A 24,042-nucleotide genomic window follows, 5' to 3' on the forward strand; every position below is an offset into this window, starting at 1 on the left:
AGCCAGAGAAAAACAAGAGCGCAACATCCCAGGGAGAGACCTTGGCGCAGCTCAAACTGAGGAAGATTCCCAAAGTTCTAGTCTTACATGTGGATTTCCAAGCAGAAAAAAAGGATGGTAAGGTGAGAGTTGAGGTCTTTGTACAAAAGAACTGCACCTCCGCACTGCCTAACCAGGGCGGTTAGTTCTTCTGACACCAACTTGCTTTATGCGCGTGGGCAAGTCATTGAAAATAATGTGTTCTTGACTATCTCAGATAACAATGGTTATCTGTTCGTTCCACTGATCTTAACTGGCTAGGTTTTACATGTTTTAATATACAGTACTCGTAGATCTGCTCAAGCCCCTTGAGATCTGGCCAGCTAAAAATCTAAATAAATGACTTCATAAACGGTTAGGCATCTTAGCCTCCACCAGATCCAAGTGGAACCTTACACAAAAATGATGGAGAGGGAATTCTTGTTCTGATCACCCCTCATTGTCTTCTCAACTTTATTTATTTATTTATCATTAAATTTGTATACTGCCCTTCATTGGACGATCTCAGGGCATGCAGCACAAAAACACAAGATAACAATGCAAAATACATAATAAAAACAAGAACAGAACAAACCAATAACCCCCTCCCGCTTCTTTTCCCCATCTTCCTTCCACCACAATTTGCAAGTTCCCTTTACCTCGTCTGCCAGAAGATGATGCAGAATTCAGAACCGGCAGCCCCAGTGTTTCACAGCATGTTAAAGAATCACTGCAGCAGGATTTATGGTGCTATTTCAGGGAATATATGGAATGGGCCAAGATTTGGCAACTGTGACTGGATCCCATGATGCTTCCCCTACTGGGCAAGCAATGAGAGGGAGTACATAGAGGCAGCTGTGATGACACTCCGCTGTTTCTGAGTTGGTGCAGCATAGTGGCAGTTGCTGGTCTCAGTCAAGAGTGGCATAGCTACAAAATCTGCCAGAGGGGTAATGGTCAAGCATTTGCCATTCAGACACTTGCTTGAAGACAGCTCTGACTCATCCCCCAAAGAGCAGAGGAGTGACAGATTGACAGATGGCTCTGCCACGCAAACATCTCCTCCTGATGTCTCTAGCACATCTCTTCCGTTCTATGCCTCTCTGTGAGTTTCAGGCCCCAGACAGCTGCTGCTGTTAATTATGATAGCATTCCTGATCCAGGGATGGGAATTAGAATAATGAATTGGTACATAGTGGTAACTGTTTTGCTTTCTGGAGAAAATGCCTGTATTAATTTTTGCTAAGCAAGCTTCATTTACCACGTAATAGACTGTGGTTCAGATGGAATTTTTACCCAAATATATGGCCTTTTAAAGGAGAGGGAATTGTTTCATCTGGTGTTATATTTTGTACGTATCTGTTTGGTCAGAGGCCAGAAGAGTTTTGGAACATTGATTTCATCTGTTTGCTTCTTAATTTTTAGACTATGCCTTATACCAGATCAGCACAGTTTAAATGTCAGGAACTGGAGTCAGGTGAAGGTCTGCAATAAAAACAAAACAAAACACTGGTGTCTGTGAAGTTAACTCTTTATTCACAAAAATCAGAACAATGCAAACCTAGTGATCCCAGAACTCTTCCCAGTAGTTCTTGCCCCATTGAGGCAGCTGCAAGGACTTCTTAGGTTTTTCCAAGCAAATGTAGATTGTGCCTGCATTCACCCAATCTCTCCTCTGCCCTTTTCATTTCTCTCTGCGTTCTAGGAGACCAAGGGAGAGGGGAGCTGGTCTCAGCAGGATGGGGAGACTGCCTCTTTGGCCCCCTCCTCTCCAGCCTCCTTTTCTGCATCTGAGCCTGGCCTGCTCTCTGCCCCAGCCTCTTCCTGCTCACTAAACCCTGTTACCCCTCTTTTGCTTCTGACACCTCTTCCTTCCAGTCTGCTCTCTCCTCTTCCTCTGCCCATTCAATGTTGTCCCACCACCAGTCCCCTGGCTCTGACCTTCTTCCCCTGGGGGTTCCCTTGGGGGTTCGCCAACTGGTGCCTCTACATCCAGCCAATCCATGACATTGACCCATGCCAGGGGCTGCTAACTTTCGGGGGGCATTTGAAAAGTTGACATGCCCTGCAACTCATACCATGGCCTGTTCTCTTGGCAGTAACAGAATGCTTCTTTCAAGCTTAATTTCAGGGAGGGAGGTGGTTCTGTGGGCACATGTGTGCCTGTGGGCAGCATGTTGGTGACTCCTAATATATGCAGCACAGGCTGCGAGCTCTCACCTTTGGAGAATTCTTCTTTATGCCTCTTGTGCCTATTCACTGTCCGGAGCCATAAGCCAATTCTGAGATGCTTGGTGCCTGAGGTAGAAAATCCAAATGGCACCTACCAGAAGTAAAAATATCATAGTCAATTAAATAACTAACAGTGTGCTGCTCTTTAATGGTTCACAATATCTGCCATCTGGAGCAGCTGCCTAATGGTGTGGCAGAGCCTCAAGCACAGGCTAAATTCATTATTTTCAAAACTGAAAAAGAATTAAGCAGCTGATGTTTATGGGATACCGTTCCCTCCAGCTCCATATCAACATTTTCACAAGTCACATTCATTTCCACGTCTAGCTGTTTGTTTCCAACTTTGATCAGAATGAGCAATGGCATTCAATTCTCTTTAACAGGAAGGGAACAAGATGACAGCAGTGTGTAAGTCCCATGGGTGGGCAAACCAGTGACACCTCGTGGCAAAGACTGGAAGCGATGAAGTTAACAAATCAAGAGGTTTGGTAAGTCACAAGGAGAGGAATGCTTTCAAAAGACAAACGTAATGAGAATGGAATTTTAAATGCTGTGTTTCATTCACATAGCCTAATTCCCGACTCTAGTACAGCTTTGTATCTGTTTCCATGTACTGATTATTATATTTGTTTCTGATTTGTGCATGTAGCCAGAAGCCTAAAACATGCAAATTATGGTAGCAGAATTATTATTAAATAAATGTAATTATACCTTTCCCCCACCCTCTTAATTTACATAATATATATTGGTTAGAGAAAACAGACCCTCTGATTATGTTTAAATTGCCTGGATGCAATTGTTCTTGTTGTTTTTACTGTTTTTTTAAAAGTTTATACAAGCACACAGTGAGTAATGTGGTGGAATAACTTTTGAAATTATATTACCTCCGAAAAAATATTTTACATTTCCGCCTGCCCTTTCTCAAGGGGCTCAGAGCAACACACACATTTCTTGGCTCAATTCTATTTTATATTCACAGCGAGAAAGGGTAAACAGAGAGATTATGAAAGACCCAAGAGCGCCAAGCAAACTTCATGCTATATGAAGCTCTGAAACACAGATTAGGATCAGGACACCTAAATGGCTGTCTTTGGTTGCCTGCAGGCTCTTTAAGATCCACAAAACCAGGACTGGGGAACCTTTGGCCCTCCAAATGTTGCTAAACTACAATTCCCATCAGCCCTAGCATTGTCAGGGGTGATGGGTGTTGTCATTCATCAGCATCTGGAGGGCCAAAGGTTCCCTACACCTGTACTAGAGAGAGTCTACTCACAATCCTGCTGGTATCCAAGGTAATTTTGGCAGGGATACAGCAGTGAGCCTTCTCTGTGGCAACACCTAGGGGGTTGGACCATCTTACTCAGTGGTTGCTTCCAGACAACCTGTTTATTGAGCATTGTTCCTGATTTCTTTGCACACAAGTTACAGGAAGGTTAGGCTATTTATTGAGCGTACGTTCCAATTTATGGGGATGTTAGACAATGCTGTGTCTTACCATTGTCCTCCCACACTTTCCAGTGTGTTTCCCCATCACTTTCCCAATCACAAAGTGTCTGGCTTTGCGGGGAAATGGCTATATTGCACAAAAATCACTCAACTGTAATTGTGCAACCTGAGTTTGCTGGTATGTGGTTGATTCCCACCCCTAAATAGCCAGCCTGGGGTGGTTGTCTTTCTTCCTCTCTGATGGTTTTCTGTCGCCTGATGAGGACCTTCCTCTTTTGGCAGGCCAAACTGAAAGTATTTCTGATATTTTTTTATAGAACTAGCCCAGGTTGTGCTCATCTGCTGTGCCATCTTTTAGTATTTAAATTCTTGTTGAGATGTTTGCGATTGTTTTCAAAATTGGTTTCAAGTCACCCTAAGTGATGGTGGCAGTGTTTCTCTTGCTTAAATGGAAGGGCGGGATGGAAATACATTAAATCAATAAAGAATTAAAATAAAGAATACGGATACCTCACTTTCTGAGGTTTTATTCCTTTCCCTAGTGCTGTCTCCCTCTGAAATCTGTTCTGAAGACATTTGTAGTACTGACAGCTGAAGTTTTGGAGTGCTCTTTCTGCATTGCTAGGATCGTAACTGATTTTGAGGAAAGTGAGCTACTGTCACACGTACCATGGCTGTGACACTGACATTAGTTAAGTAAAAAGGGAGGGGGCATGTTGGGAACAGTTCAGGAACTTGGCTCAAGGACTGGTTTACCTTTCCCCTTCTTCTTTCCATTCTATTGTTTCCACCAGGAGTAATTAAAAACAAAAAAAGCACAACTGCATAATGGACTGAGGGTCAGAAGAATGCACCTCCAACGTCACTTCTGTTGCAGCAGCCAGACAGCCTAGCAGGGCATTAGATGAGCGGTTAAAACACCTTCAGCTGTGCCCCACCACCCTTAACCTTCGAACTGCACTCTTAAACCTTTCTTCAAAGCAAGCATCCATCACATTCTTTTCCTTCACGTTGTTCACTTCTGTTGTTTCTGTTTTCCATGGGAGGAAGTTTAAAAGTTGCCTCAGTTTCAAGTCGATTTTTGCCTTCCTCCGTCTCAGAGCTTGGCTCAGTTCCCTAATTTGCCAATTGCAAAGGGCTGCAACAACAACAACAAATGTTCCAAGGCAAACAGAAACCTGCTTTCATTCACCTTTTATTAAACTGAAGTGTTTCCATTGATCAGAGAGCGCTACACCAATTTTCCCCAACTCAGGCTCAATTGGGTGCTTAATCGACCTGACGGTGTCCTACCCTTCTATAAAGAATCATGATATTACAAGGGTTCTGGGTATTAATTAAAGTTTCTAAAGGAGTTGGCCAGTTGGATTTAACAAGAGTAGAGAAGATATGTATCAAAAAGCAAGTAAAACAGTTAATTTCATTAATGCAACAACAGGGAGCCAGTGTAGAGAAATCGGATGTGAACTGGGGAGACCTGGTTTGTGTTGGCACCCACCACACTTTTATGTATATGAGTATCAGCACCTTATTTTTACCCCCAGCCCCCCCAAAAGGAGTGCACACATGCAATGAACACATAAGCATGTAGTAGGAATGCCATCACTGCTCACAACTTGGGCACTAGAGATAAGGAGGTTGTCAGATTTTTCCACCCAACTGGGACCCCTGATTCGCCAGGCACATGTTTATTTATATATATTTCACCTTTAAGGTGCCGTACAAATAAAATGAAATAAATGAATAAAATCACAATAAAAGGATATTGAAACAAACCAAGTCATCAGGATTCTGAAGCCATTTTCTGTCATCTCTCTCTCTCTCTCCCTCTCCTGGGATCTTTCCCTCGGTGGTGATAAGATGACCCTTTTCCCACTGAATGCATGGCTGCAACAGAGTGCAAGGAAGAGCACAATCAACAGGAGCATCAGTGTCAATGTGTGGTTGGCAGGGGCTTTCTGCATCACACTTTTGTTGAACGTGTGGGAGGCTTTGTTTGAATGCTCTGTGTCTTAGCCTAGTCTGCTTCACAGGATTTCTGAGAGCATAAAAAGAGGAGAAAGTGCTATTAAACATGAAAAATGCCCTTTGGAAGCTTCCTGTTTTCAGTTTCCTCAAATGAGGGGGCATTCCTAGGAGCAGCTCTGGCTTTGAATTATCTTATCAGTGGTGATGTTTTACAACCATAATTAGACACTTTATAAACCAGCACCAATATGGAGCTCCCGATTAGCTTAAATCCTTACAGGAATAGTTTGTGCTGCATGTTGGTACCAGAGAGGTTGGACGGTTGTCTCAAGGGGACAAAATAATATCAAGAGTTGTCTTGACTTTCCTTTAGGTGATCTGGTAGCTTAGACGTAGCACGGTCAAGCAAAGGAAATTCCTTCCAGCTGCTTCTACATGATATTTGTCTTGGTCTTAAACCAAGAGGTGCATGCCCATATTGAGAGCAGTTTTCTCTTTTCTTTTACCTGTCTGACACAAACTATTATCATATTTAAAGTGAAAGTGAGCTACAAAAACTTTCATCAAGGCTTTTCATCTGGAAGCCACTGGAAATGACCATCATTGCCATCTCTCTTCTAAATTTTCCAAATGTTAATCAGTTGAAGGGGGGAAAAACCTTACATTTCATGGACAGTACAAATAAAATTTCAGTATCATCCTCACCTACAAAGTTCAGATGGGTTTATCTTCCCTTTCAATGATGCCTAGTTATATGGAGCCTGTTAGAATGATCAGTTCAGTTGAAACTTCCTCACATGAGGTAATAAACTCATAATCAACCATTAGCTTCTTTCACTAAATTTATCATGCACAAAAACAGGCCTATAAGGTGAATATGGGTGAGTGGACCATGCTCAAATATGGGGATTTGCCCACTGCAAGTTCACTGCAATTGCTACCCAACCCATGGGCATGTTTAGTTGGAAATAAACCCACTGAGAACGATGAGATTCCCTTCTTTGTAAAATAATTCTGCCTTTTCATCTTTGCTTTGTGAAATTGCCCCCCAAGGACCCATACTTAGATTTGGGACTGATCTCGTGCCATGGGCAGGTTCACTGGAAACTGGATTGCTGAAAACGAATGTAAATTGCCTTTTCATCTCTGGACATCTTGTGTTTTGGAAAGCCACAAGAACATGGCTGGTCCTAAACTGAAAGGTACTATTGCAGAGAATTTAACACAGTCGAGGAAAGCCAGTCCTTGTACTAGATGAGAGCCATTAACTTTTAGAGTATCTCTTCTTCATGATGACATTAAGTGGATCAGATCCCTACTGCACAAGAATAAAGGGCTTGAAGTCCTGCCAAATTTTGGCATCTGGTAGCTCTTATGGAATGTTACATCTGCTCACAATAACAGTGTAAGGGAATTGAGTGCTCCTAGAACCACAGGTTACATTGTCACCATTTGAAACAGCAAAGGCCACACCTTTTTCAGCCTCCTCTTAGGAAAGCAATTTTTTTTTAAAAAAATGGTTGGCCTAATATGGGATGACCAAAGAACCACCTTGGGTCTGATATTATTATATGCCAGATATTACATCTACTCTCAATTTTCATCATCTAGCTGGGGATCTGTGAAAGTAGCATTGGAACCACTTGTGAGAACACAAACATTCCTCCCCAAACCAATCATGATCCAGAAATGTGTCGTCCTGCCTTTGGCGATCCTGACTCTCCAGTGTGTGCCTCATAGAGATAAGCAAAGCTAAGATTGAACATAAAAGTGACTGTACTGCTGTAAGGTGGTCACCAGTTAAAAGCTGCCCTTTGTAGGGGCCAACAAAAACACCAACCCATTGACACCATAGACAGCTGTGTGGAGGCAGGATAGTTGCTCTTCCTGTGTTGCTGTGCCGCAAATAGTAGTTCTCATTCAATAGTCCCAAATCAACCAAAATGCAGTCCCATGAGCCTTTCAAATAGATGTTGACTTACACCACCCTTTTCGCCAGTGTAAGTTCAGTTTGGTTGCCAGATCGCGTGACTGAGCTGAACAAAGTTAAGACCCAGCATTTAGTGCTCACTGGAAGGACAGATCGTGAAGCTGAGGCTCCAATACTTTGGCCACCTCATGAGAAGAGAAGACTCCCTGGGAAAGACCCTGATGTTGGGAAAGATGGAGGGCACAAGGAGAAGGGGACGACAGAGGACGAGATGGTTGGACAGTGTTCTCGAAGCTACAAACATGAGTCTGACCAAACTGCGGGAGGCAGTGGAAGACAGGAGTGCCTGGCATGCTCTGGTCCATGGGGTCACGAAGAGTCGGACACGACTAAACAACAACAAATATGTCTCCTATGCCCAGTCCTACCTCTACCACATTCCCAGAATGCCCATTTTCAAGGTTTTTGCAGCCTAAAATCCAGGTTCCAGGACTGAGATATTGATTTTAACTATCTACCCAAATCTTTAGCTACAAATTTCCAGTAATAATTATTTTTAAAGGATGGTCCATGAGAGGTTGGTTTATACAGTCCAATAGGAAGTTCTCCTATGCAAGCAACATTGGAATGCATGGAGACTATGCAAAACCACAAGTGCTCTTCACTTTGGTGGGGACTTCCCTGTAGGTTGTGCCCCATAGGGCGAAACCATCAGCTATCTTTCATGACATCCAAAATCTGCCATCTCAGGCAGCTGCTGCCTTGCTGTCCCTTATAGGAGGGTCGAGCTGCCTCTAAATCCCACCCATAAAGGAAGGGAGATAATATCCGAAAGATGGGTGAGAGCCTTCAGAGTGAGAGCATGCAATTAGATAATAGCCCAAGGACTGAGTGATCCGATCAAGATAAAAGGTAATGCATTTCCTATGAATGGACATCAGGCAATGAGCTGCAGTAATCACTGCAAAGAGAATACAGTTCAAAGAGATGAATGGAGTGAGAGTGGGGAACCGGAGGGAGCCCAAGAGTTTGAAAAAGACGTCAGCCAGCTTTTGCAATCAATAAGCAAGCATCCCTGGGAATGACACAAGCTTGATCAATGAGTCCAAATGATGCACATCATACTATGATACTAAATACAAAAATATTCTTCTCTGCAATAGGCATTCTAGCCATGCTGTTAACTAGTCCTATTTGTATGACCCTTCAGTTTGGAAATATTTGTGGTGGCTAGTTTAGTACTAATAAGCAACACCGATGCCTTAGGGGAAACACTGAAAATAGCAATAGTAGCACATTAAAAGTGATAATGGCGGCAGCAAAACATCCTTGTTGAATCTGAGTGTGGAAGCAGTCTCAGTCAATGTCTTTAAAAGTTATTCAGGAGAGTATGTGTGTGTGAGTTGTGTGGGTGGCTTTTTTCCACTGGAACTCACCAGGACTCAGTTCCAGCACTTATCAGGTGGGCACCATTGCTGTTATAAGAGAACAAGGGATGTGTTCATGGTGAATTCCGGCACCTCTTTTTCTAGAAAGATCAACCACATAATAAAAGTGTCTAGCACTGCCACCAGAATTGTTGCTTTTTTAACCAAAGTACCTGTTTAAGCAGAGTTGAGAAAAGCATTCACTAGATGTGCAGATAATTATAGACACAATGAGTGGAATTCAACATTAGTCCTCCTTTGAGTAAACCTATTGAAATTAATGGACATGGCTAACTTAAGTGCTTTAATTTCAATGGCTCTGCTCTGAGTAGGATTTAGGTTGATTGAATGCAGCCCAATATTACACAACACACTTTTATGCTGTTTGGTTAACTCTAAATCTATTTAAAAGAAGTAGAATGTGATATATAAAGCCAGTTCTCCTGGCATCCACCAAGCCCACAGCTGCCAAAACTATGGTTAGCCCTTGTCTGTGTGCAAATTCACTTCAAAACTGCTTAATCCTTTTAAAAGGAAAAGTGTCAGGGTTGCTATCATATATCCCCACCCCCCACAAACAAAATAATTTTGAACTCTGATAACAGAGCAACCATTAGAAGCACACCACACAGGACAATCAAGGAATTTAACCAGGGTTATTCCATACAGAACAATTCAGAGTCAGGAAATAACCCACAACTTCAGACTGTGCAAATCAATATTACATATGCCCAAGGTATAGAAAGATGCACTCTGCACATGCACTTTTGATTGAGAAATCAAGGAGCCTACGCATCCAGAAATCTGTTAACCAACTACATAGCAATTCTATGTGTGAAAATCTGCATAGAAAATGTCTGCCCTTTTTCTTTTACATTGCAGATAATGCTCTCTACTACACAGTCTCCTTAAAGTCTCTTTAATGTTTCAAAGGAATCCATACAAGTGGTCCCTCCTCACAGCTGATCAATCTTAATTAATTTCAAGAGGCCGCAGATGGTAAAATGATACTCTCAAACAGCTCCCTCAGGAATCTCTCTTCCTACTGCTCATTAAAAAAAACACAGAAGAGAAATTATACTTTCTCCGGCATTTTTTCTACTTTTGTAACTAGAGAAACTAGAGAAAGTTGAAATTGAACCCAGGACTTCTGCAAACAGGAGCCCATCCCTTAGGAAAGTCCTGCATTTCTAATGCAGTGCAAACAACTTTTGTGTGTTTGGTTAGATGCAATCTTTGATTTATTTCAGGAGAAAAATGCAAATGAAACCTGTGTTGCCAGCAGTTTGAAAGATACGCACAAATAAAGAAGCCTTTGGAATATGTAATATATAAGGCACTGTGGGTGGGAGAAAGATGAATTAAATAGGGCAGAAGAATAAGATCTTGCTCACAGAAATGAGATCTGATCTTTTCTTGCATGGGAAGATTTACCCACTAGCCTCTAGGACCTAGAGCAGTAGCTTTCAGATATCCCACCATAGGGTATCTTTTGCAGGATACATCTGGCACATGGCAGAGGTTTCTGAGGACTGTTTTAAGGCACATGCGTAGTTCACATGGGGCACAGCTGGATTCCATTGTTGCTCTGTTTGAACAGCACTAGCCTATAAAAGTCTAATCTGAGCCAACAGGGGCTTGATCACATAGGAAGATGAACATACGGTGCTGCCTTATACTGGCAGTCCATTGGTTCATTTAGCTTGGTACTGTTAACACTGGCAGATCTCCAGGGTTTCTGTACAAGGCATTTCCCAGTCCCAGATGGATGTGCCAGTCTAAGCGTGGACTCCTCCCTGATCTTCAATATGGGTGGGGGACGGGCGATAATTTAAGGTATACGGAGAATGTGCTCAGGAAGCATTTATTCTGAATCTTTGTTCTAGCTTCCCTTGGAATGTCTGAAGACAGCCCAATGTAGCTAAGGGAGGGCAAGCAGGTTCTGCTTCTGATGTCACATGTCAATAAGGACTCAGACATCCAGCTACTGGAACAGGAATACTAGAAACTGCCTTATACGATGTCAGATCATCCTTGGTCTGTCATCTAGGTCTTGTCCACATTAACCAGCTCCTGTTCTAGTTTCCTACAGGGGACATTCCCAGCACTACCTTGAGATGCCAGGGGTTGAACTTGGGACCTTCTGAATGCAAAGCAGGTGTTCTACCACTGAGCTAAGGCCCCTTCCCTTGTTCAGAAAGCCCTTTGCAATGAAAACAGAATTCACAGCTCAAATGGCACCCCTCTCCCACTCATGTGAAGCCATTTTAGGAAAACTGTCCTAAACCCATTAGCACTTACTTGGGAGTGAGAGCTGCAAAGTGAAAAAGTAGGCTGTGACAGCAGAATTATGGACTAAAACACTGGAGGTGGGGGTTAAATGTCCCCCTATTTATACCATATGCTGTATTGTACATGTGTTGATTTATTGACTATGTTGCAGCCATGAGGGCACAGTCAAAATATTACTGGCATGCTACTTGTTTTTTAAACCCACAACAAATTAGAAAACAAATTATTGGGTTGCCTCCAGACAACCTGTTTATTGAGGGTTCATCCCAATTTGTTTCTGCTGAAGTTATACGATTTCTAACCTGGATAGCTCAGTTGGTTAGAGCATGATGCTGATAATGCCAAGGTTGCAGGTTTGATTCCCCGTATGGGACAGCTGTATATTCCTGCCTTACAGGGGGTTGGACTAGATGATCCTCAGAGTGCCTTCCAACTCTAGGATTCTATTATCTATGGTTGGTACCTCACGCTTTCTAGTGCATTTCCCCATCACTTTCTACTACAAAAAGTCACTTTGTTCTTTACGCGCCTTTGCTGAACAAGAGCACAGGATCTGACTTCAATTGTGCAAGCCTGCTCTGTCAGGATGCCGCTGAATCACTCCCACAAAATAATGGCAGCCTGGAGCTCAAATGAGGGCCCACCTAAAAGAAAGTTAGTAGCGATGGGCATGTTATCATTTTCTAGTGCCTGAGAAGGATTGCAACACTGAAGAAGAGTGCATGTTTTGCATGCAAAAGATTCAATCCTTAGCATCTCCAGATGTGGTTTCCTTGCTTTGGAATCCGGAAGAGAAATCATGCCAAGCCAACACTGAACTTGATGAATCGGTGATATTACACCGCAGAAGCATTCTCCTTTGTTTCTATGAGAGAAAGTAACTCCACATTTCTTCCTTCTTTAATCAAACTGGTTTGATTTGCATTGGTGCAACCCGAATTTTAATAATCAGACTAAGTATCTCGCCATTCATCAGCCCTGTAAAATTTACGCAGGGTCACACAGCTTCTCTTGCGCAGGTTAAGGAAAAACGAACCAGCTGCGCCAGGGAAAAGGGCTTCACGACTTCCGTTGCCAAACAAATACTTTTCCCATAGCAGCCTAACAAGCTTCCTCCTCCGTCAGGCTTACAAAAGGGACTACAGCTCCCACAATGCAAAGCTGCCTAACAAGCTGCCACGTGACTACAATCACCCTCTCTTCTTCCGATGTTGAGTGACATCAGGTCACATGAGAGAAGGAAGTATGGCTGCAGTGGGCGAAGAGGAGTTCACGGCGCTTCAGATCTTGCTGAAAGTAGGTGCATATTTCTTTATTTGCGGGGCAGTTGTTGTTTACTGCAAGATCTCTCAGCTCTGATAATTTTTAATGATGTATAAAGCACGTTGTGGGGGTGAAAGGGTGATATTGAAAATCAATTTATTTCGTTCGACCATGATGGCACTGGTAACGTCCAAAGTGCTGCACATTTTTTAATGCATCTTTACTATAACCCTGGCAGTTAGGTCGGACAGGGACGGTGGCTAAAAAGAGATTTGTCGAAAGCCCTTCAATCATTTGTCCCAGCGAAAGAAGAATGGATACAAAAATAAGAAATCAAGATAACAAACTTTCTATAAAACAATGGAAATGGTTTATTGAATATTTACAAATAAACTGTGAACAGATACGAACATTGGCAGGATTACTATAATAATCTGCTGTTTTATAAGAGTATAGATGAATAAAGGAGTAAGTTAAGTTAATTTGGAATATGCAGAACATGTAAAAAATAAATTTAAGGAACCGCAGAAAGAGGGGGAAGGAAGTCAAGTTTCAAAATGTTAAAATGATTACAAAATTCTTGAAATGTATAAAATTGAAAATTATAAATAAAAAAGAAAAGAAAAGAAAGCTCTTCAAATGAGGTCATGGTGGAGCCAGATTTGGAGCTCTGATCAGATTGAAGTTCGCTGAAGTTACTGTTATTTCCTCCACTCTTTCAAAGAACCTGTTAGTTAGCAGAACCGTGTTTTCAACGGACTCATTCTTCCGTTTGAAAATCAACCAGGATGCATGCCTAGAAACATTGTGTCACATTTTATAGACTACATGGGTGGGATTTTTCATTGATGCTGACATGTAAGGTTAAATACCCTTTCCCCCCCTCCAAAAAAATGTTGATATCCTTTGGATTGTTTAGGGCTATCCAATGACACTGAATGTTGGAAATTTAACATTTTCCTTCAGGCTCCCGCAAAATGCAGTAACAGCCATCAACTTTGACGGCTTTAAAAGAAGATTACAGAAATTCATGGAAGACAGCCGTCATGGCTAGTAGCTGTTGATAATCCTACATTCTGACACCCTTGTCAGAGGCTGTGTGCCAATGTATGCCAGTTGCTTACAAGTGAGGACAGTGCTTTTGCACTCTGGTCCTGCTTGAAGGTTGGCCACTGTGGGAACAGCATGCTGAACTAAATAGGCCTTTGACCTGATCCAGCAGGGCTCTTTCTACATTCACAATCCTGTGTTCACAATTGTGTTCATTAAGTCCCATTGCATTGCACCTCCAGAATATATGAAAGCGCAGTTTATAAATACTTATAAAATAAGGTTGCACAGCTAAATCGCTAGTTATCAGTGAGCCATCCCTGAAAAGGAAATGAGAATAGATAACCGTAACTGGACATGACATTGATGGCCTTTCCTATTTCCCCACCCCCACCCTCAGTTTATGATATTAAGAGGTATAATAACCTCTGTAGATGGGATCCAGTTCAGCTTACATGGCTAATGGCAGCTGATGAGAGCTAGTTTTCATTAGTTTGTGCAAAGATAAATTTGAGCTGCACCATATCCTGTGTTTTGAAAAGGCTCACTGTTCATTTCTCTTTGCCAGGCTTCATCGAAGGATGTAGTTCGGCAGTTATGCCAGGAGTGCTTTTCTAGCTCTGCAGGTGGTTCTGACAAACTGATCGAGAACACGTGTTCCAGTCTCTCGGTTACGCCAAATGAAGCAAGTCAGGTAAGATTTAGGCTGTAACCCTGTGCATGATTATCTGGGAGTAAGTCCCACTGAATAGACATGTGTTGCAGTATTAAGTCAAGTTGGCTTTTTTGACAGACCCTGATGTTTTATCGCTTTTTTATTATTAATAATATTCTGTTGGTAGCCGCCCAGAGTATAAATCAGTTATTATCATCATCATCATCATCCTGAGGAGGAAGGGGCTGGTTAGGTGTAAAGACTGAGCAGCAAGAGCTCAGAACAAGAAGAAGAGAGCCTCTATCTCAGGGGGCAAGGAGAGATCAGGGTTCAGGATTAAAAGGCAGAGGCCAAATGGTGAACTGGACTGATGGGAATCAGGCAGCAGAGTGCATATATATGATATAGTGTGTTGGTGCTGGGTTGAAGGCGAGAGAGAGAGATTGCCATGTTTTGTTGTTATTGTACCTGAAAGATCTGTCTGGTTCCTCTTGCAGCTGATCCGATCTTTGCACAATCTTACAAGACACACAGTCTATCATGGCCTGACGTCACCAGAAGAAATTCTCGCCCTCTTTCCAGAAGGATTTCACCAGAATCTTAAAAACCTCTTGACCAAGATAATCCTGGAAAATGTGTAAGTGTCATTGAAGCTGTTTTCCATAGAATTAGACCACTGATCGGTGTAGCTCAGCATTGCCTCCACTGACAAGCAGGGTTTCAGGGAGGAGTCTTTCTCAGCCATGCCTGGATATACCTGGGATCACACCTGGGACTTTTGGCATGCAAAAGATGTGCTGTAACACTGAGCTGCAGCCCTTCCCGTCAGGTTTGTGGTGTTGGACAAAAATCCCCCCAAAGGCAGTGGATTGGTAGGTTAGTCAGGCTTCACACTATTATCTAGTTGTCCCTGCTTTCTAGCTGGTCATTGGGTGTGTGGTAACACCAGATTCCCAATTAAATGGTCAACATGTGTTAGGATTAAAGGCAGGCAGCGGTGACCTGTCCCTTTCAATGGGAAGTGACTTTTGCACTCCCTGAATGGTGGAATAAGGCTGGAGCCATAGCCCCACGTACCTGGGAGTTCGCCCCATTGGAATTCTATACGACTTACTTCTGAGTAGACATGGATCTGATTGCACTCTAAATCAGATCAAATGCCCTCCATAGAGTCCATTGCATATTGGAATTTGTCAAAATTTTGGTTTATTAAAACTGGTGGGGCTGACACCTCTTGTGCTTTGGACTCCTTCAGACTTGATGGCTGCAAAATGGTACTTCATGTGGCGAAAATAGCTTTCCTGAATCCACCTTCAGTCCCTGCTGCTACTCTGTGTTTCAAAGACAAATGGTGCATATTTGCGTTTTCTCTGCTCTTTTCAGCTCTTCCTGGAGAAATGAAGCACAAGCCAGTCAAAGTAAGTAATGGGCTTTGTGGAGGAGCAGTTCTCATTTCTGAAATGGTTACCCTTGCATTTATTGGGGGTATTTATTAGGTTGTCTTGCTTCGGGAATGGACTGGATGAGAGGCACCAAACTGAAGCTCAATCCAGATAAGACTGAGGCAGTTAATGGGAAGTTCCCTAGACTGGATGGATGGGAGGTTGCCTGCTCTTAATAGGGTTACACTCCCTATGAAGGAGCGGGTATGTAGCTTGGTGGTACTTCTGGGTCTTTTTCTGTGGCTTGAGGCTCAGGTGGCCTCAGTCATGTGGAGTGCCTTCCATTAGCTTCCATTAGCCAGTGTGGTGTAGTGGTTAAGAGCGGTAGCCTCGTAATCTGGTAAACCGGGTTCATGTCTCTGCTCCTCCACATGCAGCTGCTGGGTGACCTTAGGCTAGTCACACTTCTCTGAAGTCTCTCAGCCCCACTCACCTCACAGAGTGTTTGTTGTGGGGGAGGAATGGAAAGGAGAATGTTAGCCGCTTTGAGACTCCTTTGGGTAGTGATAAAGCGGGATATCAAATCCAAACTCCTCTTCTTCTTCTGGTGGCCCAGCTGCGCCCCTATCTGGGATAGCCTAACTTCTCTTGTCTATGCTCTGGTAACCTCTAGGTTAGATTACTTCAACACTGTATGCTGAGGGTTGCCTCTGAAGATGGTTCAGAAACTTCAGCTGGTTCAGAACTCGGCAGCCAGGTTGCTCACTGGGTCAATACTCTTTGGGCATATTATACTGACCCTGGCCCGACGTCACTGGCTGCCAATTAGCTTCCAGGCCAAAAGTGCTAGTTTTGACCTCTAAAGCCTTAAGCAGCTTGGGACTGCAGTACCTCAAGGACCATCTCCCCCACCCTCAAATGAACCAACCCAGACCCGGGAGTCATAATCTGAGGCCCTTCTTCATATGCCTCTTCTGCGAGAAATCCGGAGGGTGGCAACACGAGAATGGATCTTTTCTTTGCTGGCTCCCCATTTGTGTAATGCTCTCCCTAGGGAGACTCACTTGGCACCCTCCTTACGTATCTTTAGGTGCTGGGCAAAAACGTTTTTCTATAACCTGGCCTTTGGCTGATTAAGCATTCTGTGGACATTTAAATGTGTTTGCCATAGGGGGATTATTGGTTTGTTTTTGTTTTGTTTTGTATTATATGTTTTCATGTTGTGAACTGCCCTGTGATCTTTGGATGAAGAGTAATAATAATAATATAACCATCATCACTGCACTTACGTAGTGTCAGTAGTGGCAGCTCCTTTCCTCATATGTTCTCTATATGAAACCATCTTTTTTAGCTCTGCTACTTATCTGACTTTTGACTAGCAACCTTCTTTACGGAAAGTTTGTGCTGTATGAATGAGTTACAAGGATCTACATGCTATTCATTAGTAAAAGGTGTGGAATGAACACCTCAGCGACTAAACTGTGCCATTAGTGTGCATGTTATGAGAGGATTGGCCCCTGTCCCATGAAGCTTACAATTTAAATTCAACATAGGAAACAGAGGAAGTGGAAGAAAGAGTAAACAGGAAAGCAAAATGTGATTACTTATTTGTTTGTTCAGTTAAGTGCTTACTTACCAGCAGAGTTATTAGTAGGGCGTGGGAATCTTGGTCTTGGTTCACCACATAATGTAGCAGCCTTGTTAGCAATTATCCAGTACAAAGTTTATCCTTTGGCTGTGGAAGGAATTAATTTTTGAGCATCATCTCTATGTTGCCTCTGGCTCTTCCAGCTCGCACATATGGTGTCTTTGTGATGTTGGATGAGAGGACTGGTATCTCATTCTGGCAGGGGAAAAACAAATGGTAGCTTATGCCAATACAAGGTTGACTTCTTTTCAAACAGTGTTTTAGATAAATTCCTCTCCCCACCTTGTCCTAGAGCTGTGTTAGCTTTCTTTGTTTTTGCATGAGACAAGGGGGGGGGGAGGGAGAAAGAAGTGGACTATTGTAGTTGATGCTTTTTCGTGGCAAGGAATCTATTATTGTTGTTTATATAATGCCTTCAAGGTTCATGGTAGTCTAAAGAGTTTTTTAAAAGATAGGATGGGGAAATATTTGGACAATAGGAGTCTTATCCAAATAAAGAGAACAAAAATGAACATCCATTGTCGACTTATGTTTGTTTTGCCAGCAAGGTAAGTAAAAAGAAGAAGAATTGGCAGAGTGCATTTTTAAAAACAAAAAACCAACAATTAACAGGATACCAGCTAGGTTGGCTGTCGCACCATTGGATAAAGGAGTAAAAGGTGTGCAGAGAACCTGAACAAACTTATTTGAGTCTGTTCTCACGCAGTAGATAAGAGAAGCATAGAAAGCTGCCTTATACCAAGTAAGACCATTGGTCAACTTAGCTCAGCTTTGTCAACACTAACGGGCAGTGGCTTTTCAGGGTTTCAGACAGGAGACATTTCTAGAGCTACCTGGAGATGATGGGGATTGAACGAGAGACCTTCTGTATGTACAGCAGTTGTTCCACCACTGAACTGCTTTATGCATTGTATGGAGAAAAAAGATAGAAAAGGGGTTTTTTTTTTCCCTTCTCTGTGTATTGTGCTACTGGAACTTTGGGTCGTTCAATGAAACTGATTGGACAGGAGATTCTGAATAAGCAAGAGAAAATGCTTCTTTATATCACAGATACACAATACTCCTTGTTGATGAGCCCCAGCTTGACTTTTAAAGGAGTTAAGACAGATTTATGAAGCTTAAGTCTATTAGCAGCTACCAGTTTTGCTGGCAATATGTAATCATAGCTCTTTCCAACTCTACAATTCTAAGATTCTCTGGAACAGAAGCTTTCTGTTCTCTTCCCATTTTGGTTCCAACTGACATTCTCAGCAAGAGATTTCAGCAAGTGTTACTGAGCAGCAAAAGAAATGTGAATACAATAAAATAAAGATGGAAACCCTAAATGTAGTGAAATTAGGATTTGGTGGTGGTTATTTAATAAAGGCCATGTTAAAAATCCTTAGCTGGTTTTCAGCTATGGCGTTAAATTAAAAAGCAGCTTTTCAAATGACTTGCTAGATAAATTAAGCAAGCTTCAATTCCAAGTATGCTTGTTTGGAAGCAAGTCCCACTGAATTCAATGAGAGTTGGCTCCCTAATAAGTTTGTTTAGGATTGCAATCTGCAGAATATTTGGGATTTCTTGCTTCCTAGACATTTGCACGATTGCTGCTTTCTGCAGCTCTGTTAGAAATAAGGTCAAGGTTTTGCTCCGGGAGTCATCAGTCAAGTTGAAGTGTCCCTAGGGCACCCAGGGGCTGATATCCCTTGCAGTATAAGGGCATCCTTTTGTTAGCAGGCACCAGAATTGCAGTCATGTTCTTTCCATTGGTTGGTTTTCAGAACCTGATTTATTTGTGGCTGTTGAGTGCCTACCCACAGCGCCTCTCGAAGTGGAAGCTTGTCAGAGGGAAGGGGGATGATGGAAAGAGATGTTTAAAAAATGCACGAAGGTAACTCCTAGTCAGTTCGGCCAGATTGGATGGAGGACTGAGGCAAAATCCTGTATACACTTATTTGGGAGTAAACCCCGCTGAATGCAGTGGGACTTAGTAAATAGCTCTGAAGACTCTTTTTTTAAAAATGAGATCACTGTCATAATTGTGCTCGTCAGTTTTTCAAATGTTCACCGACATTCTTTTAATTCTGTTCTATTCAAGTGCAGAATTAAGGTTAAGGATACGGAATTTGGCACCCTGCAAACCAATTTTTTAAATTAAAAACAACAACAAAATTTCTGGCTCTTACAGATATGAAAATGGGCTTGAAATGTTGTGCGTCTTTTTTTTATGGTTAACTATTACTTCAGACCATAAAAAGGTTCGATCAAGAAAATGGGAGTATTGTTTTCATAGAATCAGAGAGGACTAATAGTAAGTATTTACATGTAATCAGTACTAAAAATACATTGCATGGAAAACCTTGGGACTAGATTTCTTAATCGTGTTGTGTTGGAGCTCTCAAACATGCACTTCAGTATTACCTCGAAATGAGATTTAAATAAACTTTATTTAACAATGTAAAAAAATCTAAAAACAGTGCACGGAAACGCCATTTACCTTCCCGCCGGAGCGGTACCTATTGATCTACTTGCACTTTGACGTGCTTTCGAACTGCTAGGTTGGCAGGAGCATGGACCAAGCAACGGGAGCTCACCCCATCGTGGGGATTCAAACCGCCAACCTTCTGATCGGCAAGTCCTAGGCTCTGTGGTTTAACCCACAGCGCCACCCGTGTCCCTTAAAAACTTTTAAGCATTGCCGAAACAGAGAATGATTACCCCATTGCTCTGTGGCAGGCAACAGGGGCCTCCTTCATCTTTTCTGGTGCTCCTTCCCTTCCTCTTCCAGTAACAACATACAGGCAACCACATGGCAATCTTGGGGACACCTTGCCTAGTCCGAATTCTCTTCACAGCTCTGGGGGCTAAAGTGGAGAGTTCATGCTCTGTTGTTGTTGCTGCTGCTGTTGTCATTTTAACATGCTGAGCCAGACCCTTGTCTTCTTGAAGAGAAGCCTTTTCTGACCTTTAGCGTTCTCAAGGGAAATGGGGCTCTTTTTAGCCAGCTTGATTCTTATTTATGGCTTGTCTATCTTGGCAGGATCAAGAGCCAATATATTCTTTTCAGAGCCAGAACATACACAGCAAACAATGCTGGAAACATATTTTAAATCCTCCAAATGCCAGCATGAAACGAGGTCTTGGGTGGAGGTCACCCACATCACCTGCTACCTGATTAGGAAGAGGCCAAAGCCGACTGACAGAGCACAGACTTTTTTCACCCCTGAGACCATTATTTATCATAATTATCCGACTTTCCAAAAATTTAACACTTCTTGAGATAGAGCACATGCTATGCTTGCAAAAGGTCCCCAGCATCTTCAAGATTCCCCTGCCTGAAACTCTGGGGACCCACTATGAGTCCGCCTTGACAAAACTGGGCTTGACAAAACCAATGGTCTGACTTGGTCTTGTGATCCTTTGAGCCATATCCGCCTGGGGTGTTCCGACTCTGAACTCTGGTCCCCCTTGACATGCATAAGCTCTACTGATGAGCCGCACTTCTTCCCAACCTTACATAAGAATGAAGTTTTATATAAAAGCTACAGTTTTACCATTAGCATGTGAACCCTTCCAGGGTTTTTTTTTTTTTTAATTTGCTCACAGAGATATCCCCTGAATAGCTCTGAAATGACCCCTTGGAGTGCGGTCCATGTGTTCAGTATCCTGATAATTACAATTCAAAGGTCTGTGTGTTCATTCATTCCATTTTAATTCCAGTTTCCCTGCCCCGGCTTGTGGATCTGGACTGGAGGGTAGATATCAAGACCTCCTCGGACAGTATCAGCAGAATGGCTGTCCCTACCTGCCTGCTGCAGCTGAAGGTATTGTTTCTTGAGAGCCATTCATGACCCACCATGCTCGACACAGTCCCACCTATCAGCAGTGTACCAGAGGCTGAGAAATTATCTTAGCTTTACAGCTTGTCTGGGGTTGTGAAACCACTGAAAAGCCACAGCACAATGAGAGGACAGTTGCAAATTGTGAGCATCTGTGATGACACATGATTGCCTGTGACTGTTTTTCACCCCTAGCCTCTAGACAGTTTCCCACAGCTTCTGAAGCTCTACTTGTACGATGGCTTACTCACACTATTACCAGGTCACACTGTATCACCAAGACTTAAGTGTAAAGTCCCATTTATTTCAGTGGTGAAAATCCCATAAACTAGGTTGGATCCACACTAAGTGGGCTAGATCCACACTAAGTGTAGCTTACTTAGTGTGGCTCCAACCCACTGTCTTGATAGAGTCTTAATTGATGGAGTGGTGATTGTTCAGTGATGGGGACTTTGCATCCACTGCACAGCAGAAGTACCAGCTTTTTGTGCATACCTTGTTTTATGCAAGAGCAGCAAAGCTGCATTCAGACATAGCTGGAAGGTATGATGAGTCAGCTAACCCAGAAGAGGGAAAGCATCGGGTTGGTCTCTGGTTAGGACTTCTGTGACTCCTTTTTTTTGAAAGGTGACTAGATAAACAGTAATTCAAGAATGTTAAGAAGATAAAGCAGATGTAGCCAAGTCCTGCAGATGCTGTAGGAATCCAACTCCCATTAGCCCTTGCCAGCAGAGCCTAGTGGTCAGGTCTGGTGGGAGTTGTAGTCCAACAATATTGGAGAGGACATCTTGTTGAATAGCCCTGCTTTAGAATTTATGGCTTGTCCACCGAAACATCCTTCCTGGCTGGGTTTGGTAGAAGCTGCACATTGGAAAAGGCATTTTGTGTTTCTTAAGGATAAGGAAATATCCCTATTCTCTGTCAGTAGAAATATTAATCTGCCAGAAGAGAAGGAGGGCTGGGATTAAACCAAGAAGGTGGTTTTGATGGTGATTTCAAGCTCTGGGATCTTTTTTCTTTTTCAGATTCAGGAAGATGCTGCCTTGTGTGGGAATGACTTCACAACCTCAGCATTGACAGTAGAGTTGAATAAGCAAACACTGGACACTATGTTAGATGGCCTGGGAAGGATACGGGACCAGCTTTCTGCCGTTGCAAATAAATAAAGCCTTCTGGTTAGAGGATTCCAACAGCTTTTCGCATGTGGAAGATAACTCTCCTGTCTTGCCAACCTGGCTGTGACATTTTACCAACAGCCAATCTTTGGGTTTCTCTTCTTCCTCATAACCAAACATCATTGTTATTTTTGTACTTTTCAATGAAATGGCATGATGTTTTTTCCCCTTCAGAAGCAAAGACTTCAACACTTTCTTGCTCCGATGCCTGACATAAGCTCATAATGACAATCAGGACCTCCTCTTGTACATATTCCTAGAGAGGCTCATAACTCAGCTTGTAGCAGGAGCAAAGAGCAGCCGATGAAGCGGACTGTGTCTTCTGCCTCTGAAATGGGGGACTAAGAAGCATGAACATGGCTAATAGGCTGGCTTGCAGCCTCAGCGCACTCTTGAAAGGTGTTTGCTGAGAAGTGTGGGATGTTGGTCTTTTCCTCCTCACTGAGGCACAGCTTTTGAAACAACGTCCAGGCTGCAGTGCGTTCTCTTGCGCGGCAGAAATACCTTGTGTGTGAACTTTTCAGTTCCAAGTTTAAACTGCTGGAATGAATTCAGTAGCAAGTAGCACCAATCTGATGATGGAGGAAAGAAAGTTTTGTCGCTTCATATTGGCATTAACAGGAGGCTCTGATAGATTTGGATGTACTGAGAAAGGTTGCTAATGGCAACTGGTTCCTGTAGCAACAAAGTCACTGCACACATTTATGAATTATTAAGCGTTTCATTTAAAATACAATGATTGTGCTAGATGGATTTATGTTTGCTTTAAATAAAACAAACAAACAAACCAGGGCCTTTTCCTTGTTTTTCTTCTGGTGATTAAGTTTAGCGTTTTCCTTTGGTACTTTGAAATGTGCTGTGGTGGATTTCCTATTCTTATTTCTTCTTTCCCTTTCAACCCATGGGTTACATCTTTAAAGTTCATGGTATACCTAGATCTCCTTTTCTTTCTTCTGTAAGCTGTGTTTAACTGACCCTTTAACCACCCCTTTACTGCTACATGAACAGCATTGAACTAGGTAATCATAGAGTTGTAGAACATAAAAACCTCCAAGGAAGAAGAGTCCACCACCTCCTGAGGGAGGAGTCTATTGCAGCTTTTGCTGATTGCTTTTTGCCCAACTCAAAGGTGTCCTCTCATCTTTCTTGCTTGATGTGACAGAGAATGGAAAGGGCTGTGTGCACACGCATCTGCACATGCATGTAGACAACTGGCTTTTGAATGGCTGGAATGTAGCTTACTGCCTTTATCCTGTATTTTTATCTTGTGAGCTGCCCTGAAATCTTTGGATGAAGGGCAGTATATAAATTTAATAAATAAACAATAATTTAAAAGGAAGAGCCACAACTATTGCTCCACCCACTTTTGTCTCTGGCCCCACCCACTGTTGGAGCTTGGCCCCCAGAAAGTTACTCATGAAGAAATGTGGCGCTTGTGCCAAAAAATGTTTCTGCACCCTTGGCCTAAAAGCAAGCAGGTGTCTTGTCACCACTCCTTTAAACAAAGACATGAAGTTTTGTTTCCTTCACCTGAAATACATTCATTCATTTTTTTATTATTTTGGCATTCAGTGTGTTAATTCTACGCTATTAATTACACAGTTTTCCCTGCCTCCTTCCCTCTTTGTGGACAGTTTTGTACATAAAATGGCTGGCTGATTTATTTTCTGCAAAGCCTTGTGTGGCTGGAATTGCTCGAGCGTTATTGAATAGCTGTCGCCCACTCAATGTAACT

The 24,042-nt window shown here is 42.6% G+C and overlaps 1 protein-coding gene and 1 long non-coding RNA gene across 2 annotated transcripts; one reads left to right on the forward strand and one right to left on the reverse strand.

Moving 5' to 3' along the window:
• Positions 1-1,645: 1,645 nt before the first annotated feature.
• LOC128413641 (uncharacterized) lies at positions 1,646-11,719 on the reverse strand. The gene is made up of 4 exons (XR_008330390.1): positions 11,616-11,719; positions 5,473-5,734; positions 2,239-2,341; positions 1,646-1,719 (listed from the first exon to the last, which is right to left on the reverse strand). It is a non-coding gene; the product is annotated as an uncharacterized LOC128413641 (long non-coding RNA).
• Positions 11,720-12,513: 794 nt separating this feature from the next.
• On the forward strand, positions 12,514-23,094 carry COMMD9 (COMM domain containing 9). The gene is made up of 6 exons (XM_053387868.1): positions 12,514-12,609; positions 14,195-14,320; positions 14,779-14,918; positions 15,665-15,699; positions 21,014-21,117; positions 22,158-23,094. Exons 1-6 carry the CDS (start codon positions 12,544-12,546, stop codon positions 22,296-22,298), a joined length of 612 nt encoding a protein of 203 aa, XP_053243843.1. The 5' UTR covers positions 12,514-12,543; the 3' UTR covers positions 22,299-23,094.
• Positions 23,095-24,042: the final 948 nt, after the last annotated feature.

The sequence above is a fragment of the Podarcis raffonei genome, chromosome 1, assembly GCF_027172205.1.
Source record: "Podarcis raffonei isolate rPodRaf1 chromosome 1, rPodRaf1.pri, whole genome shotgun sequence".
Lineage (NCBI taxonomy): Eukaryota > Metazoa > Chordata > Lepidosauria > Squamata > Lacertidae > Podarcis > Podarcis raffonei.

Bases quoted from the DNA above. Each gene is read 5' to 3' on its own strand.
- COMMD9 (XM_053387868.1), top strand. From the start codon at position 12,544: ATGAGAGAAGGAAGTATGGCTGCAGTGGGCGAAGAGGAGTTCACGGCG. The intron at 15,700-21,013 runs GTAAGTAATGGG...TTTTAATTCCAG, and splicing joins TGAAGCACAAGCCAGTCAAA to TTTCCCTGCCCCGGCTTGTG. The intron at 21,118-22,157 runs GTATTGTTTCTT...TTTCTTTTTCAG, and splicing joins CCTGCCTGCTGCAGCTGAAG to ATTCAGGAAGATGCTGCCTT.